General features: G+C 59.0%; 2 protein-coding genes and 1 long non-coding RNA gene across 4 annotated transcripts; 2 read left to right on the top strand and 1 right to left on the bottom strand.

The window, feature by feature from the left end:
* Positions 1 to 6,469: 6,469 nt before the first annotated feature.
* On the top strand, positions 6,470 to 14,421 carry PHOSPHO1 (phosphoethanolamine/phosphocholine phosphatase 1). Its single transcript, XM_056516173.1, has 3 exons — positions 6,470 to 6,685; positions 9,825 to 9,894; positions 11,985 to 14,421. The coding sequence occupies exons 2-3, from the start codon at positions 9,850 to 9,852 to the stop codon at positions 12,735 to 12,737; spliced, it is 798 nt and encodes a 265-aa protein (XP_056372148.1). The 5' UTR covers positions 6,470 to 6,685; positions 9,825 to 9,849; the 3' UTR covers positions 12,738 to 14,421.
* ABI3 (ABI family member 3) lies at positions 14,420 to 23,551 on the bottom strand. The gene is made up of 9 exons (XM_056516174.1): positions 22,708 to 23,551; positions 21,177 to 21,344; positions 20,094 to 20,465; positions 18,260 to 18,345; positions 17,253 to 17,327; positions 16,410 to 16,615; positions 15,767 to 16,012; positions 15,446 to 15,505; positions 14,420 to 15,361 (listed from the first exon to the last, which is right to left on the bottom strand). Exons 1-9 carry the CDS (start codon positions 22,822 to 22,824, stop codon positions 15,189 to 15,191), a joined length of 1,503 nt encoding a protein of 500 aa, XP_056372149.1. The 5' UTR covers positions 22,825 to 23,551; the 3' UTR covers positions 14,420 to 15,188.
* On the top strand, positions 15,453 to 16,226 carry LOC130266906 (uncharacterized). Of its 2 annotated transcripts, XR_008843012.1 has the most exons (4): positions 15,453 to 15,512; positions 15,591 to 15,749; positions 15,951 to 16,073; positions 16,194 to 16,226. It is a non-coding gene; the product is annotated as an uncharacterized LOC130266906 (long non-coding RNA). The 2 variants fall into 2 exon arrangements; XR_008843011.1 differs by lacking the exons at positions 15,951 to 16,073; positions 16,194 to 16,226 and adding an exon at positions 15,857 to 15,907 and having other exon boundaries at positions 15,591 to 15,775.
* Positions 23,552 to 23,857: the final 306 nt, after the last annotated feature.

The following is a 23,857-nucleotide window of genomic DNA, read 5'->3' as shown; positions in this document are numbered from 1 at the left end:
CACTGACACGGGCTGGGATCTGGATTTGGGGTCTGGGATCCAGGGTGGGATGGGAGCTGGATCTTGGATCCAGGGTGGGATGGGAGCTGGGATGGGACTGAGGCCCTGAACCACTCTGGGCAAGGCCATGGCCGTGGGCACGGCAGTGATGGGTTCCTGTGGCACCTGGCCAGTGCCAGCCTGGCACAGCCACACTGACACGGGCTGGGATCTGGGGTCTGGGATCCAGCTTTGGGATCCAGGATGGATTCTGGGATCCAGGATCTGAGTTTGGGATCCAGGATCCAGCTTTGGGATCTGGATTTGGGTTGCAGGATCCAGGCCTGGAATCCAGGGTCTGGGTTTGGGATCCAGAATCCAGCTTTGGGATCCCATCTAGGTCTGATATGGGTTTGGGATCTGTGATCCATCTCTGGGATCTGGAATATGGGTTTAGGATCCAGCATCCATCTTTGGGATCCAGAATCTGGGTTTGGGATTGAGAATTTGGGTTTGGGATCCGTGATCCATCTTTGGGATCTGGGTTTGGGATCCAGAATCCATTGTTGGGATCCATGATCCATCTTTGGGATTCAGAATCTGGGTTTGGGATTGTCTGGGTTTGGCATCCAGAATCCATCATTGGGATCCAGAATCCATCATTGGAATCCAGAATATGGGTTTAGGATCCAGAATTAATCTTTGGGATCCAGGATCCATCGTTGGGATCTCGGTTCTGGGTCTGGGATCTGGGATCCAGAATCCACAGTTGGGATCCAGAATCCACAGTTGGGATCCAGAATCCATCATTGGAATCCAGAATATGGGTTTAGGATCCAGAATTCATCTTTGGGATCCAGGATCCATCGTTGGGATCTCGGTTCTGGGTCTGGGATCTGGGATCCAGAATCCACAGTTGGGATCCAGAATCCACAGTTGGGATCTGTGATCCAGGTTTGGGATCTGTGATCCAGGTTTGGGATTCAGAATCTGGGTTTGGGATTGTCTGGGTTTGGGATCCAGGATCCACCTTTGGGATCCAGGACCCACCTTTGGGATCCGTGATCCATCTTTGGGGTCAGGGATTTGGGTTTAGGATCCAGAATCCATCGTCGGGATCCAGAATCTGGGTCTGGGATCCAGAATCCATCTTTGGGATCCAGGATCCATCATTGGAGATCATTGGGATCCAGAATCCATATTTGGGATTCAGAATCTGGGTTTGGGATTATCTGGGTTTGGGATCCAGGATCCACCTTTGGGATCCAGAATCCATCGTTGGGATCCGTGATCCAACTTTGGGATCTGGGTTTGGGATTCAGAATCCATTGTTGGGATCCAGAATCAGTTTGGGATCCAGGATCCATCTTTGTGATCCATGATCTGGGTTTGGGATCCAGGATCCATCTTTGGGATCCATGATCTGGGTTTTGGATCCATGATCTGGGTTTGGGATCTGGGTTTGGGATCCATGATCTGGGTTTGGGATCTGGGTTTGGGATCCAGGATCCACCTTTGGGTTCCATGATCTGGGTTTTGGATCCATGATCTGGGTTTGGGATTATCTGGGTTTGGGATCCAGGATCCACCTTTGTGATCCCACCTGTGTCTGCCCCCTGCCCTCCCCGGGCTGAGCCCCCACCCCCCTGCCCCCCCCGCCCATCCCCCAGGACTGACCTCCCCCCAATTTGTGTTTCCTGGTGACTTTTCTACCCCCCAGCTGCCGAGCCTGGTGGGATTTTCTAATTTCATATCAGCTGACGAGGTTTGCTTGGCTTTTATATCCCAACCCCTCCTCAAAGAGGGGGGGCCTGGGGCTCTTTGTACTAATGGGAAAGGCTGTGAGTTAATTAATACAGAGCATTAATGATCACTGTGTATGTAATGATTCCTTTCAGCACCCTGAGCATCCAGAAAAGCAAAAAAAACACAAAAAAAAAGGATAAAAAAAAAAAAAAATCCCCCCCCTTCCCATTGTTTTTGTGTAGCTCTCCTAACACACTTCTTTATTTTACTACAGAAATTATTTTAGAGGTTTTTTTGTATAGATCCTATTTAGTAGAGTCTGTTTCTAAAACAAAACAAAACAAAAAAACACCCAAAAAAAAATGGATGATGATGATAATAATAATAACTGTATTTCCATAAACGGTGTAATTTTTTCAGTGTAGCTGCACCTCTGTTGTACAATAGAGAAATTTTTATAATCAGCCCAAATGTGATTCCTCAAAGATGCTTTTCCCAAATTCCCCAACCCCACAACTCCAAGGTGCTTCGGAGAAAGAGAGGAAAAAAAAAAAAAAAAAACAAACCCCAGAGTCTCTGGAAAAATTTCTGGATTTAATTTATTTTTAGGGCTTTTTTTGTTGTTATTTTTGGTTTTTTTTTTTTTAACTTTATTTCCCTTTTCCCAGTTTCTCTTGAGCTGTTGGGGTCACATATTCCTGCTGGATGTGGATTCAGGGAATTTTATTGGGATGGAGATTTTGTCCTGGGAAATTTGGGAAATCCAGGAGAAAAGCAGGATCTGCCAGCAGGGGGAAGTGAAGTGTCCAGAGCCAGGCCAGGGTTGGGTTTGGGGCAGGATTTGGGTTTTTCTGTGGGATTGGGAAATTCAGGGATGAACCCAGTGCTGCTCTCAGGATTTAGGGAATTCCTGGAGAAGGGAATGTAATAAGATTAGAGAATTCCTGGAATTCCTGGGGAGAGGAATTCAGTGGGATCAGAGAATTCCTGGAATTCTGGAAATGGGGAATGCAGAGGGATCAGGGAATTCCAGGAATTCCTGGGAATGGGGAATGTAATGAGATCAGAGAATTCCTGGAATTCTGGGAATGCAAAGGGATCAGGGAATTCCTGGAATTCTGGAAATGGGGAATGCAGAGGGATCAGAAAATTCTTGGAATTCCTGGAGAGAGGAATTCAGTGGGATCAGAGAATTCCTGGAATTCCTGGAGAAGGGATTGTAATGAGATCAGGGAATTCCTGGAATTCTGGGAATGGGGAATGCAGAGGGATCAGGGAATTCCTGGAATTCTGGGAATGCAGTGGGATCAGGGAATTTCTAGGAATTCCAGGAATCCAGGATGGTTTTTAGGGTCAGAGTTGGGGATTTTTGCTGTTCCCATGGGAATTCCCCCATTCCAAGGGCTGGAATTCCAAGGGATCCCTCAGCTGGATTTTCTCCCCCCTGGATCCAGGAATTCTCTCCCCCTCTGGAGCAGTGCCTGGGAATTCCCTTTTTTCCTGGGAATTCCACTTTTCCCACCCCAATTCCCAATTCCCAGTCCTGGTTTTTGGGATTCATTTTTAGCCAGAAAATGCAGAATTCTCCCCCAGGACGAAGCTGGGCTGGGAAAACCTCTGGAATTTTCTCCTCCCTGGATGATTTCCCAATCCTGGACTTGGGTTTTCCATAACATTGGGAACTTTGGGGCCGTTTTGGGCCCCAAAATCTCATTTTTGGCTGAGCTGATGAAAGAAATGACTTTTTACAAACCATTTTCTGCAGAATATTTCAATCCTTCTCTTCCCTCCTGGCAGGAAAAATTCCAACCCTGAATTCCCAACCCTTGCAATTCCCTGGAATTCTCTTTATTCCACCCCTGCAACCTCCAGCAGTGCCACAATTTCCTGCTCAGACCTGGGATAATCTGAATTTTAAACACTGAAAAAACCCAATTTTTCCATCCATTATTTGTATTCTAGGTTTTACCAATTAATTTTATTTTTCCTTCTCAATAAATTCTCCAGGATTCCAGGCTGCTCTTCCAAGAATTCCAGAATCTGGGAAATTTTTTTTTTTTTTTTTTTTTTTTTTTTCCTGTTCTTCAGCTCCGCTCTGTATCGGATCATTCTGAGAATTTATGAACTTCCTTTCTGTGGAAGAAGAATTAAAAATTCCAACCCCTCTTCCCGGTCTGGCCGTGCTGTGAGATGCTGGGAGGGCGGGGTGGGATTTATTCCAGATAAAAAAAAAAAAAAAAAAAGGAAAAAAAAAGAAAAATTTGGTTTAAAGCACAGGGAATTCAAGGCTGGGATTTGTTGTGGTTTCTTAATCGTTGGATTTCCAATTTTTGGAGGGTTCCCCCCCAAATTGACCATGGAATTTTATCCACCCACTGGGAATGTTGTTTTAACAGAAATCCTGGATTTTGGAGCAGTTCTGGTGCAGCAGGAGGGGAGTGGCTGCAGCTGGGAATTCCCTGAGCTGCAGGAATTCTTTTGGGAATTCTCATTTCCCTCTGAACTCCTGAAGGGCTCTGGGGGCTCTGATCCCATGAGATTCCCAAATTTTGGGGATGCTGCAGGAGCGGAGGGACAAAATCCCAAAATCCGAGACAAAATCCCAAAATCCTGGATAAACCTGGATCCTGGGCCCGGGATCTGCGGGAATTCCAGGGGTTGGGAAGAGGCTCCCGCGGTTTTCCAGGATCTGGCCCGGGCTCTGTCCTCGCCTGCTCTCTGCAGTGGAAAATCACCGGGAGCGTCCGGGCCAAATTCCCGGGGCTGGGATGAGGCTGAGTCTGGATCTGGGATGGGTCCGGAATAATCTCGGGATGAGCCTGGGATGGGTCTGGGATGGATTTGAGACGGGACCGGGAAGAGTCCGGAATGATCCCAGGATGGGTTTGGGATGATCCCGGGATGTGTCCGGAATGATTTCGGGATGATTCCAGAATGGGACCGGGAAGAGGCCAGAATTATCCCGGGATGGGTTTGGAATGATCCCAGGATGGGTCCGGGATAATCCCAGAACAATCCCAGGATGGGTTTGGAATAATCCCAGAACAATCCCGGGATGGGTCTGGAATGATCCCAGAACAATCCCGGGATGGGTCTGGAATAATCCCAGGACAATCCCGGGATGGGTTTGGAATAATCCCAGGACAATCCCGGGATGGGTCCGGGATAATCCCAGGACGATCCCGGGATGGGTCTGGAATAATCCCAGGACAATCCCGGGATGGGTCTGGAATGATCCCAGGACAATCCCGGGATGGGTCCGGGACAATCCCAGGACAATCCCGGGTGGTCTGTGCCCCGCCGGATCCCCGTGGGGAATTCGCCCTTTGGAATCTGCACTCGGAGCGCGGCTGGAGCGGCTCCAGCGGCGGGGAAAGGTCCGGGGGGAACCGGGAGCGAATCCCAGAGCCCGGGATGAGGAGGGGATAAAAAACACTTCCCTAAAAGAATTCCCTAAATCACTTCCCTAAAACAATTCCCTAAAACAATTCCCTAAAACAATTCCCTAAAACAATTCCCTAAAACAATTCCCTAAAACAATTCCTTTAAAGAATTCCTTTAAAGAATTCCCTAAAACAATTCCCTAAAAGAATCCCCTAAAACAATTTCCTAAAAGAATTCCCTAAAACAATTCCCTAAAACACTTCCCTAATAGAATTCCTTAAAAGAATCCCCTAAAAGAACCCCCTAAAACAATTCCCTAAAAGAATCCCTTAAAATAATCCCCTAAAAGAATTCCTTAAAACAATCTCTTTAAAGAATCCCCTAAAAGAATTCCCTAAAACACTTCCCTAAAACAATTCCCTAAAACACTTCCCTAAAAGAATTCCTTTAAAGAATTCCCTAAAAGAATTCCCTAATAGAATCCCCTAAAACAATTCCCTAAAACAATCCCTTTAAAGAATTCCCTAAAAGAATTCCCTGAAACAATCCCTTTAAAGAATTCCCTAAAAGAATTCCCTGACCCTCCCCAGGCGGCGCCGGCGGGGCAGGGTCGGCACCGGGAAGCTCCGAGCTCCTCTCCGCCACCGAATTTTCCCAAAAAGAGGAAAATCCCGAGTTTTTGGGACTGGGGCTCCGGCACAGCCGGGACAACGTGGCAGCGCCAGGCTCCAGCTCCAGCGGGAGCCAAACCCGCGGCTCTTCCCGACCTTTGGAATCCCGGCCGCGCCTTTCCATTCCTGCACATTTTAATTAAAACCCAGCGCTAAACCCCGATCCCCGCTGGGCTTTTTGGGTTGTTTCATTTTAATTTTGGCGTTCCCCAGCCCAGCCGGTGCCGCCCGTGTTTCCCGGGGCGCTGTCGCGATATTTTTATCTCGGCGGCTCCTGCGGCCCCCGCGATAGCGGCGGGGCTCGGGCGGGGCTCGGGGCGCTGGCACCGCCACCCTGCAATTCCCGTCCCGAATTAGCGCCGGCCCCGCGCCCCGCCCGGGCGGCCCCGCCGTTATTTTGGGGACAATTCGGGCGTTTTGCTCAGTCGCGGCCGCGGCGCCGCGTGTGGTTTTGGGGGCAGAACCTTCGCTCCCCCCGAGGGTTGGGTTACACAAGCCCGGCGCGGCGCGGGGGGGCGGAGGGAAATCGGGATTTTTGTTGTTTTTTGCCCGATTTGGCAACTTTGGGCAGCGGGGCGGGGGCGGCGGCGGGACCGGCGCTCGGGAAGGGGCGTGGCCTGGCGTGGCCCCGCCCCTCCGCGGCGGGGAAGCTGCGCTGCTATTGGCTGAGCCGCTGATGACGTAACCGCACTGCGGCGGCTCCGCGTGGCCCCGGTGGCGTCGCTTTAAAGGGGCCGCGCTCGCGGCAGCGCCGGCGGCGGCACCGGCTCCGAACCGGCACCGAACCGGCTCCAAACCGGCACCGGAGCGGCACCGGAGCGGCCCCGAGCCCGGGCTGCCCCAGCGCCGCCCCCGCACACTCCGGCACCGGGGAGGACCGGGCGATCCCGGCAGGTTCCGACCCGGTAAGGAGGCGAGAGGCGGCACCGCAGCGCTACCGGGAGATGCCGGATCTGCCACCGGTCCTCCCATGCCGGACCCTGCCGGGATCGGTTGGTGCCGGTACCGGGGGTCTCCGCCCGGCGGGATCCTGCCGGCAGCGCAGCGGACGGTGCCGGTACCGGGGGGTGCCGATACGGTGGGACCCTGCCGGTACCGGGGCGGCTCCTGCCGGTACAGGGGGGTCCCGATCCGGTTGGACCCTGCAGGGACTGGGGCGATCCCCCCCGGCTGGACCTGCCGGTACCGGGGTTGCCGATACGGTCGGACCCTGCCGGTACCGCCGCGGCTGCTGCCGGTACCGGGCACGGAGCGGCCGCGACTCAGCCCCGCCGGTACTGGGAGCAGCCGCGGAGCTCGGGAGGGGCTGTGCCGGTACCGGAGCCCGGTGACACCGGGCGAGAGGCCCCGCTGGGATCGGGGATCCGGGGCTGGACCCCCCGAACCGGTTCTGGGGCCGAACCGGGGCTGCGGGAAAAACAAACCCCGGGAGCAGCCGGAGCAGCGCGGTCACCCGAGGTGACCCGGGAGGTTCTGCCCGTTCCCGTTCCCGGGAATTCGGGGGAAAACGGAGCCGGGAGGGGACGGGGGGACCCCGGAGCGCTCCTTCCCGGGGGTTCCCCGTTAATTCCCGCATTTCCTCCGGTTTCGGGGCTCGGGGCCGCTCCTGGTCCCGGTTCTCCCCTCGTGCCTTTTGGGGCTGCGGGATTCTCCCCGCTCGGTTTCCCGGGAATTCTGTCCCGGGAATTCTGGAATTCGCTCCAGGGTTGAAGTTGAGTTTGAGTTAAAAACCCGAATATTTAACTCAAATCGTCTTTGAGGTTAAAAACCTCCGAACCGGGCGCGATCAGAGGGTGCCGCGGGAGAGCGCCGCGTTCCCGGGAATTCTCCCGCTATCCCGGGATTTCTCCCGCTGTCCCGGGAATTCTCCCGCTATCCCGGGAATTCTCCCTCTATCCCGGGAATTCTCCCTCTGTCCCGGGAATTCTCCCCCTATCCCGGGAATTCTCCCCCTATCCCGGGATTTCCAGGCTCGCTCCTGCCCCGGTGCCGGTACCGGCTCCCCCCAAACCCCGAAATTCGGGGCACAAACCGCGCCAGGAAAGGATTCCCAGCAATTCCCCGGCGTTTTCCGACCCTCATCCCAAACTCGGGGAGTTGAAACCTTTATTCCTGAGCAATTTATTTTTATTTTCCGTCCCGACTCTCAGGCTGCACTTATTAATTTTTTTTTTTTTTTTTTTTTTTTTTTTTTGTGTCCCATCCCGGAGCAGGAATCGGGATCCCGCCGGGATTTCCCTTCCCGCTGGGTGCGGATTAATTTATCTCCGGGACATTTCCTAAATCACTTTTTCCCCCCTCCCGTGGGATCAGGGTCATGGTGGAACCGGGAATTCCAGACCCAGGGGATGGTTGAGCTCTGGGTTGGGATTTTCTTTTCCTTATCCCAAATATTTTGGGTTTTGTGGGATTCCAGGTGTCTCAGAGGATTTACATCCCGAAATTACCCACCTGGGATTCAATCCCGAAATAACACGTGAATCGCACTTTTGGGACCGGTTTTTGGGGCGGGTTTGGAGCTGATTTTGGGGTGATTTTGGAGCTGATTTTGGGGCGGTTTGGGAGCCGATTTTGGAGCTGATTTTGGGACCGTTTTGGGGCGGTTTAGAGCCGATTTTGGAGCTGATTTTGGGGCCGTTTTGGGCCGATTTTGGGGCCGTTTTGGGGCGGTTTGGAGCCTATTTTGGAGCCGATTTTGAGGCAGTTTTGGGCCGATTTTGGGGGAGCATCTCCTGCGGCCGCATCTCGGGGATGCTCCGGCGATTTGGGGCCGGGATTGTCCCGCTGATCCCTGGAAATCGCTCAGAAATCCCCCGGGATTTTATCTCCAGGAGAGGCGGCTCCACCTCTCACCTCACCCGCCCCAAAACCCCAAATTCCGTCCCTGGACCTTTTCCTACCCCACAAACCCCAAACCCTCGGCCCGGAGGAGTTTTTGGGGCGGTTTCCCCCCTGGCCCGGTGTCCCCGCTGTCCCCAGGCCACCCCGGGGCTTTTTTCACCACAAACTCCCAAATTATTTTCTCTTTCCTGTTTAGTCCCAATTTTTTTTTTCCATCTCTCCCACTTTGGAAACCGCTCCCAGCCTGGCTGTGACTTTATTTTGTCTACAAATAAACCCTCAAGTTTTGGATTTTTTTTTTTTTTTTTTTTTTTTTTTTTTTTAGCAAAGAAACACCCAGTGTGTGGTTCCAGGCCTCACAAAATAATAATAATAAAAAAAAGATTTTTCCAAAATTTCCAGCCCAGCTCCGTTTCCCTGCGCCAGGTGCCGCCGCAGCCGCGGTTTTTATTTTTTTTTTTTTTTTATTCCAGCAGAGTCATGGATCGTGTTTGTTCCCAAAATAGTTGGGAGCCGGGCTCTGCTCCAGCCAAATCCCCCAGAAATCACCTTCAGCCGCAAAACTTCCTGCAGCTCCGGCAAATCACGGGGATTGGGGCCCGGCTCCAATTCCCGATTTTCCAGCGCTTTTTTTTTTTTTTTTTTTTTTTTTTTTTTGGGACCACCAGGGGTCGGCAGAATTCCAGGAGAATTTCTGCATCCAGAGGAGCAGCTCGGGCTGATCGCGGTGCAGGAAAATCGAGGGGATTTGGAGCAGGGCCGCTCTTCCCGGCGTTTTTTATTCTTCCCGTTTCTTTTTTAAATTTGTTTGTTTGATTTTTTTTTTCCCCCTGTTCCCTTTTTTTTTGCTGCTCGCGGGGTTTTTTTTTTTTTTTTTTTGCTCTTCCCGGAGATTTTTTTTTCCTGTTCTTGGGGTTTTTTTGCTCTTCCCGGAGTTTTTTTTGCTATTCCCTTTTTTTTTTTTTTTTTGCTATTCATTTTTTTTCTCTTCAAGCTTTTATTTCTGTTCTCGTTTTTTAGTTTTGGGGTTTTTTTTTTTGGTTTTTTTTCTGTTCCCCCTCTGCCCTCACGGAGGATTAGGAGGGATCAGAAGCTTTAAGCGGCCTCTGCTCTCCTCTAATTCCTCCCAGAAGTTCCTGAACTCGGGAATATCCCGGGAAAACCCCTCGGGATTGACGGAATTCCCTTTTTTCTGCCCCGCAGCCCCGAGCCCGGCGATGCTGCCAGCATGAGGAGGTGCTGCCAGGCCGTGGGGCTGCCATGCCTGTTTAAGGTCAGTGCCACTGTCACCTCTGCCACCCCCCAAATTCCGAATTCCGCCCAGGCCGGGGGGGTTTGGGGGTTGGGGGATCCCCAGGGATCATCCAGGACACCCCAAAATCGCGGATTTGGGAATGGGATCGTTCCCTGGGGAGCTTCTTCCACCTTCTGGGGGGAACTTCTCCCTAAAATCCCACCTGGGCTGTCACCCCCTGTCCCCAAGGTGGCACAGAGGTGACACAGGAGGGCCGGGCTGAGCTGCCACCACCTTCCCTGGTGTCCCTCCCACCAGCTGTGTCCCCGCCGTCCCAGCTGTCCCCCCTCTGTCCCCACTGTCCCCCTCTGTCCCCACTGTCCCCCTCCTGCCCCCCCCGTCCCACCCTGTCCCCCCTGTCCCAGCTGTCCCCAGCTGTCCCCTCCTTGTCCCAGCTGTTCCCCCCTCTGTCCCCCTCCTGTCCCCCCTGTCCCCAATGTCCCCCCCTGTCCCAGCTGTGTCCCCCCCACCCAAGCTGTTCCCCCCCGTCCCTCCTGTCCCCAATGTCCCCCCCCCGTCCCAGCTGTCACCCCTGTCCCCAGGGTGGCTCAGGAGGACCAGGCTGAGCTGTCCCCCCCATCCCAGCTGTGTCACCCCTGTCCCCACTGTCCCCTCCTTGTCCCAGCTGTCCCCCCTTCTGTCCCCACTGTCCCCTCCTGTTCCATCTGTGTTGTCCCCCCCATCCCAGCTGTCCCCTCCTGTCCCAGCTGTCCCCCCGTGTCCCCACTGTCCCCCCCCATCCCAGCTGTGTCCCCCCCTATCCCAGCTGTCCCCCCTGTCTCCAGCTGTCCCCTCTGTCCCCCCTGTCCCCTCTGTCCCCCCTGTCCCCTCTGTCTCCAGCTGTCCCCTCTGTCCCCCCTGTCCCCCGTGTCCCCCCTGTCCCCTCTGTCCCCTCCAGGTGTGCTCTGGCTCTGAGGCCGCCCGGCTGATCCGAGCCCGGTAATTCCCTGAGCCGGGGCCGGAGCACAGTGACCTGGGCCGGGATTAGCGGCGCAGGATGAGGGGTTAGGCCGGGCCTGGCACGGGGGATTAACCCCTGCAGGCCCAGCTGGGCTGATCCGCCCGGGCTCAGGTAGCCCCGGGTGGGCAGGGCTGGACTGGGGCTCGGGGTAGGGCGGGGTCTGTCCTGTGCTCCCTGGGCAGAGCCCCACACCCCAATAAAAATGGGGTCAGAGCCCCACACCCCAATAACAGCGGGGTCATAGCCCCCAAACCCCAATAACAGCGGGATCTGTGCCCCACACCCCAATAAAAATGGGGTCAGAGCCCCACACCCCAATAACAGTGGGGTCAGTGACTCCAAACCCCAATAACAGCGGGATCTGTGCCCCACACCCCAATAAAAATGGGGTCAGAGCCCCACACCCCAATAACAGCGGGGTCAGTGACTCCAAACCCCAATAACAGCAGGATCTGTGCCCCACACCCCAATAACAGCGGAATCTCTCCTGCCTGGCTGAAGCCCCCACACCCCAATATCGCTGGGGTCGGTGCCCCACACCCCAATACCGGCAGGATCCGGGCCCCACACCCCAATACCGCTGGGGACCGTGCCCCACACCCCAATACCGGCAGGGTCGGTGCCCCACACCCCAATACCGGCAGGGTCGGTGCTCACACACCCCAATACCGGCAGGGTCGGTGCCCCACACCCCAATACCGCTGGGGTCGGTGCCCCACACCCCAATACCGGCAGGGTCGGTGCTCACACACCCCAATACCGCTGGGGTTCGAGCCCCACACCCCAATACCGGCAGGATCCGTGCCCCACACCCCAATACCGGCAGGGTCGGTGCCCCACACCCCAATACCGCTGGGGTCGGTGCTCACACACCCCAATACCGGCAGGGTCGGTGCCCCACACCCCGATACCGGCAGGGTCGGTGCTCACACACCCCAATACCGCTGGGGTTCGAGCCCCACACCCCAATACCGGCAGGATCCGTGCCCCACACCCCAATACCGGCAGGGTCGGTGCCCCACACCCCAATACCGCTGGGGTCGGTGCCCCACACCCCAATACCGGCAGGATCCGTGCCCCACACCCCATCACCCTCCCGCCCCCGCAGGGTGTGGGCATGGCCGGGCCGCCCCCGCCGCGCTTCCTGCTGGTGTTCGACTTCGACGAGACGATCGTGGACGAGAACAGCGACGACTCGGTGGTGCGGGGCCGGGCGCTGCCCGAGCCGCTGCGGCAGAGCCCCCGCGGCGGCGCCTACAACGAGCACATGCAGCGGGTGCTGGGCTGGCTGGGCGAGCAGGGCGTTCGCCCCGCCGACTTCCGAGCCGTCTACGAGAACATCCCGCTGTCCCCGGGCATGGCCGAGCTCTTCCAGTTCCTCTCCAAGCACCACGAGCTCTTCGAGCTGGTGCTGCTCTCCGACGCCAACACCTTCGGCATCGAGGCCAAGCTGCGGGCGGCGGGGCTGCGCTCGCTCTTCCGAAAAATCTTCAGCAACCCGGCCAGCATCGACCGCCGCGGCTTCCTGACGCTGGGGCCGTACCACAGCCACCAGTGCCCGCGGTGCCCGGCCAACATGTGCAAGAGGAAGATTCTCAGCGAGTACCTGCAGCAGCGGGCGCGGGAGGACGCGGAGTTCCAGCGCGTGTTTTACGTGGGGGATGGAGCCAATGATTTCTGTCCCGCCGGGATTCTGACGGCGGCCGACGTGGCTTTTCCCAGGAAGGGATATCCCATGCACAGGCTGATCCAGGAGAGCCAGGAGAAGCAGCCCGGGGCGTTCCAGGCCGCCGTGGTGCCGTGGGAGTCGGCCACGGAGGTGGCGCGGTACCTGCAGGAGACGCTCAGGAGGAAATGCTGAGGGATTTCGGGATTTTGGGATTCGGGGTTTGGGGTTTGGGATTCGCGGCTCCCCGCTCAGCGCTGCTCGCTTGGCATCGCTGCTGCGATGTTCTCCTGCCTTTGCCAGCGCTGCTCCCCCGGAATGAAGCACTTTCTGCAGGCGCCCGGCCCTGCTGAGCTGCGGGGGCAAAACCGGAGAGAAACCGGACCCTGGGGCTAAACCGGACCCTGGAGCTAAACCGGACCCTGGGGCTAAACCGGATCCTGGAGCTAAACCGGATCCTGGAGCTAAACCGGATCCTGCAGCCAAAACCGGACCCTGGAGCTAAACCGGACCCTGGAGCTAAACCGGACTCTGGAGCTAAACCGGACCCTGGAGCTAAACCGGATCCTGGAGCTAAACCGGACCCTGGAGCTAAACCGGATCCTGCAGCCAAAACCGGATCCTGGAGCTAAACCGGATCCTGGAGCTAAACCGGATCCTGCAGCCAAAACCAGATCCTGGAGCCAAAACCGGACCCTGGAGCTAAACCGGACCCTGGAGCTAAACCGGACCCTGCAGCCAAAACCGGATCCTGGAGCTAAACCAGATCCTGGAGCTAAACCGGATCCTGCAGCCAAAACCGGACCCTGGAGCCAAAACCGGATTCTGGAGCCAAATTTGGTCCCTGGAGCCAAAACCGGATCCTGCAGCCAAATCTGGACCCTGCAGCTAAAACTGAACCTTGCAGCCAAAACTGGACCCTGGGGCTAAACCGGACCCTGCGGCCACAGCCGGACCCTTCACCTTCTCCCACCGACGGGGATTTTCTGGTGGAGTTGTTGCTCCTTTTCCCTTTTGACCTCGAGAAAGAATTCCTAAAAATTCAGAAGCTGTGGCTCCCCGTGGGGTGGGCACGTCCTGGCTCCTGCCATCCTCCCCCTGGCCTGCCTGGCCCTGGGCTCCTCCTCCCTTCCTGATCCCACCGGGAATTCGGGCTGGGAAATCCCTGATCCCACCGGGAATTCTGGATGGGAAATCCCTGATCCCACCGGGAATTCTGGATGGGGAATCCTTAATCCCACTGGGAATTCTGGATGGGAAATCCCTGATCCCACTGGGAATTCTGGGTGGGAAATCCTTAATCCCACCGGGAATTCTGGATGGGATATCCTTAATCCCACCGGGAATTCTGGATGGGGAATCCTTGATCCCACGGGGAATTCTGGATGGGAAATCCCTGATCCCACTGGGAATTCCGGATGGGAAATCCCAGCTCCACCCCGCCCCGAGCCTTGCTCTGGGATTCGCTGTTCCCAGGACTTTTTTCTCGGGATCGAACGTGCCGGGAGCAGCAGGAAAGTTTTGGGAAGGCGGCGGAGCCTCTCCAGCCCCACATCCCCTCCCCTGTCCGTGCCCCCCTCCCCTCCGCAGTATTAATTACCCCGTCATTAATTAACCCTTCTAATTGCACTCTGCTCTCTGGGGCTGGCTCCTCCTGGGTTTATCCTGGATTTTTCCTGGATTTATCCACAGCCTTACCGGCCCCCGAGGGTGGCCCCGACTCCTCCGAATCCCCGGAACCCCAAAGCCCAGCAGGAAATAAAACCAAAGCAGCCCCAAATTGTTCCCCCTCTTCTCCATCCCCTCTCCTTTGTTCTTCCTCCTCCTCCTGTTGACTGTGTGGAACTCAAAGCCATGGAATTAAAGATACAAATCTGTGTATTATAAATTTCTGTATTGCTGGGAAACAGCCCCGAGCTGCAGAAAGACGAGCCCCGAATTTCGGGGTTTCTGTTCCTCGGGCTGCTGGAATTTTGGGGGATGTTGGAGCAGCAGGGCATGAGCAGGGGAAGATTTGGGGTGAGGGTTTGGGGCTGGAGCATCCCTGGAGCGGGTAAAAGTCGGAATTCCCGGCAAAAGCTGAAATTCCCGACTCCAAAAGCCGGAATTCCCAGTGCTCCAAAAGCTGAAATTCCCAGTGCTGCAAAAGCTGAAATTCTCTGTTTCAAAAGCCGGAATTCCAGACTCCAAAAGCTGAAATTCCCAGCTCCAAAAGCTGAAATTCCCAGTGCTGCAAAAGCTGAAATTCCCGGCTCCAAAAGCTGAAATTTTCAGCTCCAAAAGCCGAAATTCCCGGCTCCAAAAGCCGAAATTCCCGGTTCCAAGAGCTGAAATTCCCGACTCCAAAAGCCGGAATTCCCGGCTCCTAAAGCTGAAATTCCCGGCTCCAATAGCCGAAATTCCCAGCTCCAAAAGCTGAAAATCCCGGCTCCAAAAGCTGAAATTCTCAGCTCCAAAAGCCGGAATTCCCGGCTCCAAGAGCCGAAATTCCCGACTCTAAAAGCCGAAATTCCCAGCTCCAAAAGCCGAAATTCCCGGCTCCAAAAGCTGAAATTTTCAGCTCCAAAAGCCGAAATTCCTGCGCATTTCTGCGCTGCCAAAGCCGAAATTCCAAGGAAACGCCTCGGCGCGGGGAGCGGGTCAGGCTCAGACGGGCTCCACGAAATTCCCGGGGAAGATTCCGGAGCGGGGCCCCGTTCCCGAATCCATCACCCCCTCGCACCAGCCGTCCGGGAAGCGGCGGGTGACGAAGAGCAGCGCGCCCGGCGCCAGCGACAGCTCCGTGTCCTTCTGCCGCGCGTAGGGGTAACGGGCCACCACTGCGGGAGGGGACAGGCGCGGGCAGGGACAGCGGGGGACAGCGGGGACAGCGGGGCAGGTCCGGGGTTTGGGATTTTGGGTACCTTTCTCCAGGTAGTTCTGAGGGGCCCACGGGGGATCATCCGCGGCTGGGGGTGGTGGAAGGGTCAGGTCCCCAAATTCCGGCACGGCCGGGGGTGGTGGGGTCAGGTCCCCAAATTCAGGCACAGCTGGTGATGGAAGGGTCAGGTCCCCAAATTCAGGCACGGCCGGGAGTGGTGGAAGGGTCGGGTCCCCAAATTCCAGCACGGCTGGGGGTGGTGGGGTCAGGTCCCCAAATTCAGGCACAGGTGGGGGTGGAAGGCTCAGATCCCCAAATTCAGGCACAGCTGGTGATGGAAGGGTCAGGTCCCCAAATTCAGGCACGGCTGGGGGTGGCGGGGTCAGGTCCCCAAATTCAGGCACAGCCAGGGGTGGTGGAAGGGTCAGGTCCCCAAATTCAGGCACAGCCAGAGGTGGTGGAAGGGTCAGGTCCCCAAATTCAGGCTCGGCTGGTGGTGGAAGGGTCAGATCCCCAAATTCCAGCACGGCCGGGGGTGGTGGAGTCAGGTCCCCAAATTCAGGCACAGCTGGGGGTGGTGGAAGGGTCAGATCCCCAAATTCAGGCACAGCTGGGGGTGATGGAAGGGTCAGGTCCCCAAATTCAGGCACAGCTGGTGATGGAAGGGTCAGGTCCCCAAATTCCAGCACGGCTAGGGGTGGCAGGGTCAGGTCCCCAAATTCCAGCACGGCCGGGGGTGGTGGGGTCAGGTCCCCAAATTCCGGCTCTGCTGGGGGTGGTGGAAGGGTCAGATCCCCAAATTCAGGCTCGGCTGGGGGTGGTGGAAGGGTCAGGTCCCCAAATTCAGACACGGCTGGGGCTGGTGGCAGCAGCTCCAGGTCATGGGGAGCTGCCAAAACCCCCACAGGGGGGAGGGGTGAAGGGGGTGACACCCCAAAAATGGATGGGGAGGGGTCACACCAGCCCCCACCCGTGTCCCTGTGACCCCCCGAGCACTCAGCACTCACCTGGCGGCGGGAGGGGCGCTGGGGGCGCGGCCAGGTGAGCAGGGAGGGGCGGCGGGGGTGGGATGGCAGCGGCGGGTGGGGGCGGCCCCGGGGGGGACGGTGCCAGCAGTGGTGGCCCCGGGGGGGACAGTGCCAGCAGGGGTGGCCCTGGCGGGGGTGGAGGGACAGGAATCCCGTCCCCAGGAGCTGCCGCGGCGCTGCTGGAGCTGGCGGGAGGAGCAGCAGGGTCAGGGCTCTGTCCCCACGCTGGGCACGCACGGACATTGTCCCGGGCCAGGACAAGGTGGCACCGTGTGGCACGAGACTCCCGGCTGTGACAAAATTTCTGCACCCCTGTCCCACCCCCTGTCCCATTCCCATCCTGTCCCATTCCCATTCCCATTCTCCCTGTCCCATTCCCATTCCCTGCCCCATTCCCTGCCCCATTCCCTGCCCCATTCCCTGCCCCATTCCCTCCCCATTCCCATTCCCATTCCCATTCCCATTCCCATTCCCATTCCCATTCCCATTCCCATTCCCATTCCCATTCCCATTCCCCACTCTCATCCCCATTCCCATCCCTGTCCCATTCCCACTCCCTGTCCCATTCCTGTCCCATTCCCATTCCCATTCCCATCCCATTCCCATTCCCATTCCCATTCCCATTCCCATTCCCAGTCCCATTCCCATTCCCATTCCCATTCCCATTCCCATTCCCATTCCCTGCCCCATTCCCACCCCCCTTCCCCCATCATTTCCCACCATTCCCCCTCTCCCTAAAGGGTTTTTTCGCTCTGGACACGAGGGCAGCAAATCCCCCAAACCCCTCAGTGCCCCCCAAAGCCGCGGGAGCCCCCCCGGTACCTGAGGGGCCCCAGTGGGAGCTTCCCCTGGGGAACCACGGGCGGCTGCACGGGCTCGGGGACACGGCTGCTCCTGCTGCGGGGCGGGAGGGGACAGCGGGGACAGAGGGACAGAGGGACAGAGGGGACAGAGGGGACAGAGGGGACAGAGGGGACAGTGGGACAGCGGGACAGCGGGACAGGGGACAGCGGGACAGCGGGGACAGAGGGACAGCGGGGACAGAGGGGACAGAGGGACAGCGGGACAGAGGGGACAGCGGGACAGAGGGACAGCGGGGACAGAGGGGACAGAGGGACAGCGGGACAGAGGGGACAGCGGGACAGCGGGACAGCGGGGACAGTGGGGACAGCGGGGTCAGAGGGGACAGAGGGGACAGTGGGTACAGTGGGGACAGCGGGACAGAGGGGACAGCGGGGACAGAGGGGACAGCGACAGGGACAGAGGGGACAGAGGGGACAGAGGGGACAGCGGGGTCAGTGGGGTCAGTGGGGACAGCGGGGACAGTGGGGACAGCGGGGTCAACGGGGTCAGAGGGGACAGTGGGGACAGTGGGGACAGAGAGGACAGCGGGGTCAGAGGGGACAGCGGGGACAGTGGGGACAGAGAGGACAGCGGGGTCAGAGGGGACAGCGGGGACAGAGGGGACAGTGGGATCAGTGGGATGGGATCAATGGGATCAATTAGATCAGTGGGATGGGATCAGTGGGATCAGTGGGATCAGTGGGATGAGTGGGGTCAGTGGGATCAATGGGATGGGATCAGTGGGATCAATGGGATTCAATTTGTTGGGATGGCTTGGGATCAATGGGATGGGATCAGTGGGATCAGTGGGATCAATGGGATCAGTGGGATCAGTGGGATCAGTGGGATCAATGGGATCAATGGGATCAGTGGGATCAGTGGGATCAGTGGGATCAGATCAGCGGGATGTGACCCCTACAGAGCACAGCCCCTGTGCTACCCCCCCGGTGACACTCAGGGCCACCCCGCCCCCTGTCCCCTCTCACCCCAGTGTCCCCCCGGGCTGGGCCGAGGAGCCTTTGGTGCTTCTCCGAGCCAAGGTCCCCGTGCGGGACAGCTGAGTGCTGGTGTCCTGTGGGACAGATGGACATGGGGACAGATGGACATGGGGACAGGGGGACACGGGGACAGGGGGACAGATGGACATGGGACATGGGGCATGGGGAAATGGGGACATGGGGCATGGGGACATGGGGACATGGGGACACGGGGACATGGGGACATGGGGACAGATGGACATGGGGACAGGGGGACACGGGGACAGGGGGACAGGGGGACAGATGGACATGGGGCATGGGACATGGGGACATGGGGACAGATGGACATGGGGACATGGGGACATGGGGACAGGGACACGGGGACACGGGGACAGGGGGACAGATGGACATGGGGCATGGGACATGGGGACATGGGGACAGATGGACATGGGGACACGGGGATATGGGGACATGGGGACATGGGGACATGGGGACAGATGGACATGGGGACACGGGGATATGGGGATATGGGGACATGGGGACACGGGGATATGGGGACATGGGGACACGGGGACGTGGGGACACGGGGACACACGGACACAGGGACACACGGACACGGGAGGGTGACATCCCTGCCCCACACCTCCGGGCACCCCAGCGCTGTGACATCCCCGCCCCTCCCCGGGGGCTCAGCCCCGGGGGATCGGGGGTTCAGGGGTTCGGGGGTTCGGGGGTTCAGGGGTTCGGGGGTTCAGGGGTTCGGGGGTTCAGGGGTTCGGGGGTTCAGGGGTTCAAGGGAGGAGCCCCCGGGGGTTCGGGGGTTCAGGGGTTGGGGGTTCAGGAGTTCAGGGGAGGAGCCCCCGGGGGTTCAGGGATTCAGGGGTTCGGGGGTTCGGGGGTTCGGGGGTTCAGGGGTTCAGGGTTTCGGGGGTTCAGGGGTTCGGGGGTTCAGGGGAGGAGCCTCCGGGGGTTCAAGGGTTCAGGGGTTCGGGGGTTCGGGGGTTCGGGGGTTAGGGGGTTCAGGGGTTCAGGGGTTCGGGGGTTCAGGGGTTCGGGGGTTCAGGGGAGGAGCCCCGCGGCTGCGGGGGCGGCCACCGGCACCGTGGGAACCGCGGCCACCGCGCCACCACTTCCCGTGGCCCTGCGGGGACTGGGAGGCGCCTGAAACTCCCGTGGGGGTTTGGGGGTGGGGGAGGGTCCGTGGGGCTCCAAACCCCTCCCGTGGGGGTTTGGGGGTGGGGGAGGGTCCGTGGGGCTCCAAACCCCTCCCGTGGGGATTTTTGGGGTGGGGGAGTGTCCGTGGGGCTCCAAACCCCTCCCGTGGGGGATTTCCAGGGCAGGTTCTGTGGGGCTGGGAGGCCTCTGGACCTTCCCCTGGGGATTTCCCAGAGTGGGGAAGGATCAGTGGGGCCGGGAGGGCTCCAAACCCCTTTTGTGGGTACTGGGGACATTGGGGACACTGGGGGCACTGGGGATACTGGGGACATTGGGGGCACTGGGGGTACTGGGGACACTGGGGGCTCTGGGGATACTGGGGGCGCTGGGGGCACCGGGGGCACTGGGGACACTGGGGACACTGGGGACACTGGGGGCTCTGGGAACACTGGGGGCATTGGGGGCATTGAGGGCACTGGGGGCACTGGGGATATTGGGGACACTGGGGGCACTGGGGGCACTGGGGATATTGGGGGCTCTGGGGACACTGGGGGCACTGGTTACACTGGTGACACAGGTGACACAGGTGACACAGGTGACACTGGTTACACTGGTTACACTGGTGACACTGGTGACACAGGTGACACAGGTGACACAGGTGACACTGGCGACACCGGACCCCGCTGACCTTGACCCCGTGGCCGACGCCGTCCAGCGCGCTGAGGTCGAGCGGTTTCCGGCGGTAGCGCTGCGGCTCGGGGGGCTCCGGCCCGGGGGGCTCCGGCCTGGGGGGCTCCAGCCCGGGGGGCTCCGGCCCGGGGGGCTCCGGCCTGGGGGGCTCCGGCTCGGGGGGCTCCGGCCCGGGGGGCTCCGGCCCGGGGGGCTCCGGCCCGGGGGGCTCCAGCCCGGGGGGCTCCGGCCTGGGGGGCTCCGGCCCGGGGGGCTCCAGCTCGGGGGGCTCCGGGGGCGCCGCCACCTTGGGGCCGCTCGGGACCCTCCTGGGCACCGCCAGCGCCCCGATCTCGCGGCGGGACACCTTCTCCTTGTGGATGGCCACCCTCTGCCGAGGTGACAATGTCCCCAGAGCCACGCCCCGGGCTCTGCCCCTCCCCCAGGTGCCACCAGCCCGGGACAGAGTGTCACCCGAGGCAAGGAATTGGGGGGTGGCACCAGCGGGGGGGTGACAGGGGCTCAGCCACCCCCGGAGCGCTTCTCCAGCCTGGCCCTGTCACCCCCTGTGGGTGGTGTCCCCAAAATCCGGGAGAACGAGGACAGTGTGACACCAAAAAAACACTCTGAGGTTTTGGGGCACTTTGGGATTTGCAGGTGGGACACCAAAAACACTCTGAGATTTTGGGGCAGTTTGGGATTTGCAGTGGGACAATGTGACACCAAATGAGATTTTGGGGCAGTTTGGGATTTGGAGGTGTGACACCAAAAAAACACTCTGAGATTTTGGGGCAGTTTGGGATTTTCAGGTGTGACACCAAAAAACACTCCGAGATTTTGGGGCAGTTTGAGATTTGCAGGTGGGACAATGTGACACCAAATGAGATTTTGGGGCAGTTTGGGATTTGCAGGTGGGACACCAAAAACACTCCGGGATTTTGGGGCACTTTGGGATTTTCAGGTGGGACAATTTGACACCAAATGAGATTTCGGGGCAGTTCGGGATTTGCACGAAAACACCCCCAGACCGATTCCTCCCCATCCCATCCCGGGGTGATTTTGGGGTCCCCAGCCCCTCTCTTTCCCCCCGGCAGGGTCCCACCTGTGCCACGCAGGTGACATCAGCCTCCACCCGGCGCAGCTGAGCCGCCTGCAGCTCCAGCAGGCGCAGGAAGGCGCCGGCCACGCTGCCGACCTGGTAGGCGACACTGGCCAGGGACTGCGTGCTCAGCGCCATCGTCTCCTCCAGCGCCTTCCTCTTGTCGCTGGCCTGCAGGGGACAAAGTTTCTGTCACCAGAGAGGCTCCTTCTGCTTTCCAAATGTCTCAGACTTCCCCTGAGGGTGGGAGGAGCCGGGGGGTCTCCGCATTCCAGCTCCAGCGGGTTCGGGAGGGAGCGAGTGCCCGGCTCAGACTCTGCTTGTGGTTTTCGGGGTGCTGGGATTTTGGGGGATGGCGTTGGAGCAGCAGGGGAAGATTTGGGGTGGGGATTTTGGGGCTGGAGCATCCCTGGAGCAGGTAAAAGCCGGAATTCCCGGCAAAAGCTGAAATTCCCAGCTCCAAAAGCCGAAATTCCCGACTTTAAAAGCTGAAATTCCCGGCTGCAGAAGCCGAAATTCCCGGCTCCAGAAGCCTGTGGGGACAGCGGGAGGCCCCGTGTGGGACACCCGGCGGTGCCGGGGCTGCGCTCTCAGAATAGCTCAGCTCATTTCCCCTCCGTTCTGCCCCGGTGGCTCCGAGCCTCGGGGCCAGCAGGAGCCACGGCCCCGGGGCGGCACACGGGGAGCCGGAACCGGCGTTCTGCTCCTCGCTGCACCTCCAGAACTCCTGATCCCGCTCCCTCAGCGAGCCAGGCAGGGAGCAGGATGAGGATGAGGATGAGGATGAGGATGAGGATGAGGATGAGGATGAGGATGAGGATGAGGATGAGGAGGGACGCACCAGCATCCCTGCAGGAGCTGCCGGGTGCCACCTCCCAGCCCCTGTGACCGCCCAGGACACGCTGCTGTCCCCAAGCCCTGCAGAGCCCCCCCTGCACCCCAAAGCCGCTGCTGGGGAGCGAGAGCAGAGCCCAAAGGCAGCAGAGGGCGGCCGGGGCAGCTGGGACAGGAGGCAGCGGGGATGCTCGGGCTAGCAGGGCAAAAACTGCAGGAGCCACCGCTCAGTGGGGCTGGCATCGCCCCAGCTCCAGTCGCCATCCCTCGGGGGGCACACAGCGGGGCTCACATCACCCCAGCTCCAGTAGCCACCACTCAGTGGGGCTGGCAACACCCCAGCCCCAGTAGCCACCCCTTGGAGGGCACCGAGAGGGGTTCACATCACCCTAGCCCCAGTAGCCACCCCTTGGGGCTCACATCACTCCAGCCCCAGTCGCCACCTCTCGGGGGACACCCAGAGGGGCTGGCATCACCCCAGCCCTAGTAGCCATCACTCAGGGGGCACACAGTGGGGCTCACATCACTCCAGCTCCAGTAGCCACCCCTCAGGGAGACTGGCATCACCCCAGCCCCAGTCGCCACCCCTCGGGGGCACCCAGGGGGGCGGGTAGCAGCCCCCATCCCATCCCATCCCATCCCATCCCATCCCATCCCATCCCATCCCATCCCACCCCAGCCCACCCCATCCCATCCCGACCTGCAGGTAGTTGTCCTGGCAGTACTCGGCCACCCGCCGCAGGTTCCCGTGCTGCTCCCGCAGCAGCCGCCGGCCCTCGGGGATGGCGCTGAGCCGCAGCCGCTCCAGCTCCGACATCGCGCTCGGCGCCGCTTCCTCCCCAGCGCCGCTGCTGACGCAGGGCCCGCGGGCGCCGCGGTGTCCCCGTCCCCAGCAGGGACAGGACGGGAGGGAGGAACGGGGCCCGGCCGTGGGAGGATGTGAGTCACGGGAACCGGGGTTGTGGGCCGGGAGTGACCCCAAAATCTCCTGGTCCTGAAATCTGATCCTGAAATCATCCTGGCCCTGAAATCATCCTGGCCCTGAAATCATCCTGGTCCCGAAAGAATCAGGATCCTGAAATCATCCTGGCCCTGAAATCATCCTGGCCCTGAAATCATCCTGGTCCTGAAATAGTCCTGGCCCTGAAATCATCCTGGTCCCGAAAGAATCAGGATCCTGAAATCATCCTGATCCTGAAATCATCCTGATCCTGAAATCATCCTGATCCCAAAATCGTCCTGGCCCTGAAATCATCCTGGCCCTGAAATCATCCTGATTCTGAAATCATCCTGATCTTGAAATCATCCTGGTCCCAAAAGGATCCTGATCCTGAAATCATCCTGACACTGAAATCATCCTGGCCCTGAAATCATTCCGGCCCCAAAAGGATCCTGACCCTACAACCATCCTGCCCTCCGTCTCTGCCACCTGTGCCCGACATCCAAAAGCCACCGCTGCCATCCCGGGGTTTGGGGCCGAGCCACAGGGAGCCCACGGAGCTCCCGCTGCCCGCGGCTGGTGGACGCAAAGGAAAGGGAAGGGAAGGGAATGGAATGTTCTTGGATGCTCCCGGTGCCACTCCCGGGAACAGCCCCGAGCAGCGGGACGAGCCCGGTGAGCCCCGGGGGGACAGCGGGGACAGCGGGGACAGTGGGACAGAGGGACAGAGGGACGGGGGGACAGCGGGGACAGAGGGGACAGAGGGGACAGAGGGGACAGCAGGGACAGAGGGGACAGAGGGGACAGCGGGGACAGAGGGGACAGAGGGGACAGAGGGGACAGCGGGGACAGCGCGTCCTTGGCCAAGGACGGTTCACGCCCGCAGGAAATTCCCACTTCCCCGGTGCTG

Source organism: Oenanthe melanoleuca, unplaced genomic scaffold, assembly GCF_029582105.1.
Source record: "Oenanthe melanoleuca isolate GR-GAL-2019-014 unplaced genomic scaffold, OMel1.0 S329, whole genome shotgun sequence".
Lineage (NCBI taxonomy): Eukaryota > Metazoa > Chordata > Aves > Passeriformes > Muscicapidae > Oenanthe > Oenanthe melanoleuca.
Note: the sequence above shows the minus strand (reverse complement) of the source record. Positions and strands in the feature narration are given on the sequence as shown.